Source organism: Pseudochaenichthys georgianus, unplaced genomic scaffold (assembly GCF_902827115.2).
Source record: "Pseudochaenichthys georgianus unplaced genomic scaffold, fPseGeo1.2 scaffold_1121_arrow_ctg1, whole genome shotgun sequence".
Lineage (NCBI taxonomy): Eukaryota > Metazoa > Chordata > Actinopteri > Perciformes > Channichthyidae > Pseudochaenichthys > Pseudochaenichthys georgianus.
The window spans coordinates 12,501-15,000 of NW_027262072.1; the positions used below are offsets into that span (position 1 = coordinate 12,501).

Below are 2,500 nucleotides of genomic sequence, written 5' to 3' on the forward strand. Positions count from 1 at the left end.
GACAGGATGTTGCTATAGAGACAGGATGCTGCTATAGAGACAGGATGTTGCTATAGAGACAGGATGCTGCTATAGACAGGATGTTGCTATAGAGACAGGATGTTGCTATAGAGACAGGATGTTGCTATAGAGACAGGATGTTGATTGTCTCAAAAATTCTATTAAAATTCAAAGATTCAAAGGTGTTATCACCAGACGCTCAGCAGCTTCTTCTGACCTGAGCTCTTCCCACAATGCATCAGATGTACACTGAACAAAAATATAAACGCAACACTTTAGTTTTTGCTCCCATTTCTCACGAGATGAACTCAAAGATCTAAAACATGTTCCATAAACACAAAATAACCATTTCTCTCAACTATTGTTCACAGATCTGAAACAATGTGTGACAGTGAGCACTTCTCCTTCGCCGAGAGAATCCATCCCACCTCTCGGGTGTGGCATATCAAGATGCTGATCAGACAGCATGGTTATTGCACAGGTGTGCCTTAGGCTGGCCATAATAGAAGGCCACTCTGAAACGTGCAGGTTTGCTTTATTGGGGGGGTTAGGGGGGGTCCGAAGACCAGTCAGTATCTGGTGTGAGGGGTAGGGGTAGGGGTAGGGGTAGGGTAATGTTGTGAATCGAGTGGCCTGTGTTCATCGTCCAATACATACGCCTGCCCATACCAGAACCCCACCTCCACCATGGGCCACTCGATTCACAACCTAACCCCCCAGCAGTCTGATGGCCTGAGGGGGGGATGTTTAGAGCACCTGGAGGCAGGTCACAGAGCTCAGGGGTTCAGCAGTCTGATGGCCTGAGGGGGGGATGTTTAGAGCACCTGGAGGCAGGTCACAGAGCTCAGGGGTTCAGCGGTCTGATGGCCTGAGGGGGGGATGTTTAGAGCACCTGGAGGCAGGTCACAGAGCTCAGGGGTTCAGCGGTCTGATGGCCTGAGGGGGGATGTTTAGAGCACCTGGAGGCAGGTCACAGAGCTCAGGGGTTCAGCGGTCTGATGGCCTGAGGGGGGATGTTTAGAGCACCTGGAGGCAGGTCACAGAGCTCAGGGGTTCAGCGGTCTGATGGCCTGAGGGGGGGATGTTTAGAGCACCTGGAGGCAGGTCACAGAGCTCAGGGGTTCAGCGGTCTGATGGCCTGAGGGGGGGATGTTTAGAGCACCTGGAGGCAGGTCACAGAGCTCAGGGGTTCAGCGGTCTGATGGCCTGAGGGGGGATGTTTAGAGCACCTGGAGGCAGGTCACAGAGCTCAGGGGTTCAGCGGTCTGATGGCCTGAGGGGGGATGTTTAGAGCACCTGGAGGCAGGTCACAGAGCTCAGGGGTTCAGCGGTCTGATGGCCTGAGGGGGGGATGTTTCGAGCACCTGGAGGCAGGTCACAGAGCTCAGGGGTTCAGCGGTCTGATGGCCTGAGGGGGGGATGTTTAGAGCACCTGGAGGCAGGTCACAGAGCTCAGGGGTTCAGCGGTCTGATGGCCTGAGGGGGGAAGCTGTCTCTGGGTCTGTTCAGGTGTGAATGTCGATCATTTGTATTTAAAGATTCTTCTCTGTGTCCCTCCACAGGTACGAGGACTCCCTCATGTGGTGATCCTTCTCCTCCCATGATGCACCTGGCCACTCGTGCCTCTCACCTCTGACCCGACTCACATGTCACTCATTACAACACAACTGTACATAATTTACTATTGATATAAAACAATATATGAGATCAGAGCTATTAATCAGAAGGTGTACCTGTGTCCGTCTGTGTGTGTGTGTGTGTGTGTGCGTGTGTGTGTGTGCGTGTGCGTGCGTGTGTGTGTGTGAGAGCATCAACACCCCTCTACTGTTATAGAGGAGACTCTTGTTTAGCTGATGTAAAAGTGTTGTCAGAATAACTCAATAAAGCAGTTCTGTGTGATGGCAGCGCGTGACGAGTGGCTTTCTGTGATGGAACGCTGATTTTCTCAGTTCAGGGTTTTTTCCCCTAATTTTAAGATTTTCAGAAAAAGTCAGAATTTCGAGATTTTCAGAAAAATGTGACATTTTGAAGTTTTGAGAGAAAGTCAACATTTGGGGAAAATACAGAATGTTTTGGAAAAATCTGAATTTTTAGATTTTCAGTAAAAGGTACAAATGAGTCGATGAAGAGCAACGAGAAGAACCAGAACATGAGCCGGACTGCAGACTGAAGCTCATGAGGAAGCTATATGGAATAACTCTCACTGACAGAACACAAAGGTCGATTTGCAGAAAACAGATCTGAATATTGAGACTTTTGAGAAAAAATCTGAATATTGAGAAAAAAAATTATTTTAGAAATGTGAGTTTTTCCGAGAAAGTCCGAATTTTGTGATTTTCAGAAAAAAAAGTTTGACATTTTGAGAAACATTCAGAATTTAGAGATTTTGGGGGGAAAGTCTGAATTTTGTGATTTTCAGACAAATGTTGTGATTTTGAGGAAAATCCAGAATGTAGACACTTTGTAATAACTCGGAGTGCTGAGTCTTTGAACGTCCCCT

General features: G+C 48.1%; 1 protein-coding gene across 1 annotated transcript in view; it reads left to right on the forward strand.

Annotated features, from left to right (window-relative positions):
• The window catches only part of pyya (peptide YYa), a 12,096-nt gene extending 10,196 nt beyond the window's left edge, over window positions 1–1,900 (forward strand). Inside the window, exon 3 of the mRNA XM_034076913.1 lies at window positions 1,563–1,900. Coding sequence (XP_033932804.1) covers window positions 1,563–1,587 — 25 coding nt within the window. The 3' untranslated portion in view covers window positions 1,588–1,900. The remainder of the gene's footprint in view (window positions 1–1,562) is intronic.
• Window positions 1,901–2,500: the final 600 nt, after the last annotated feature.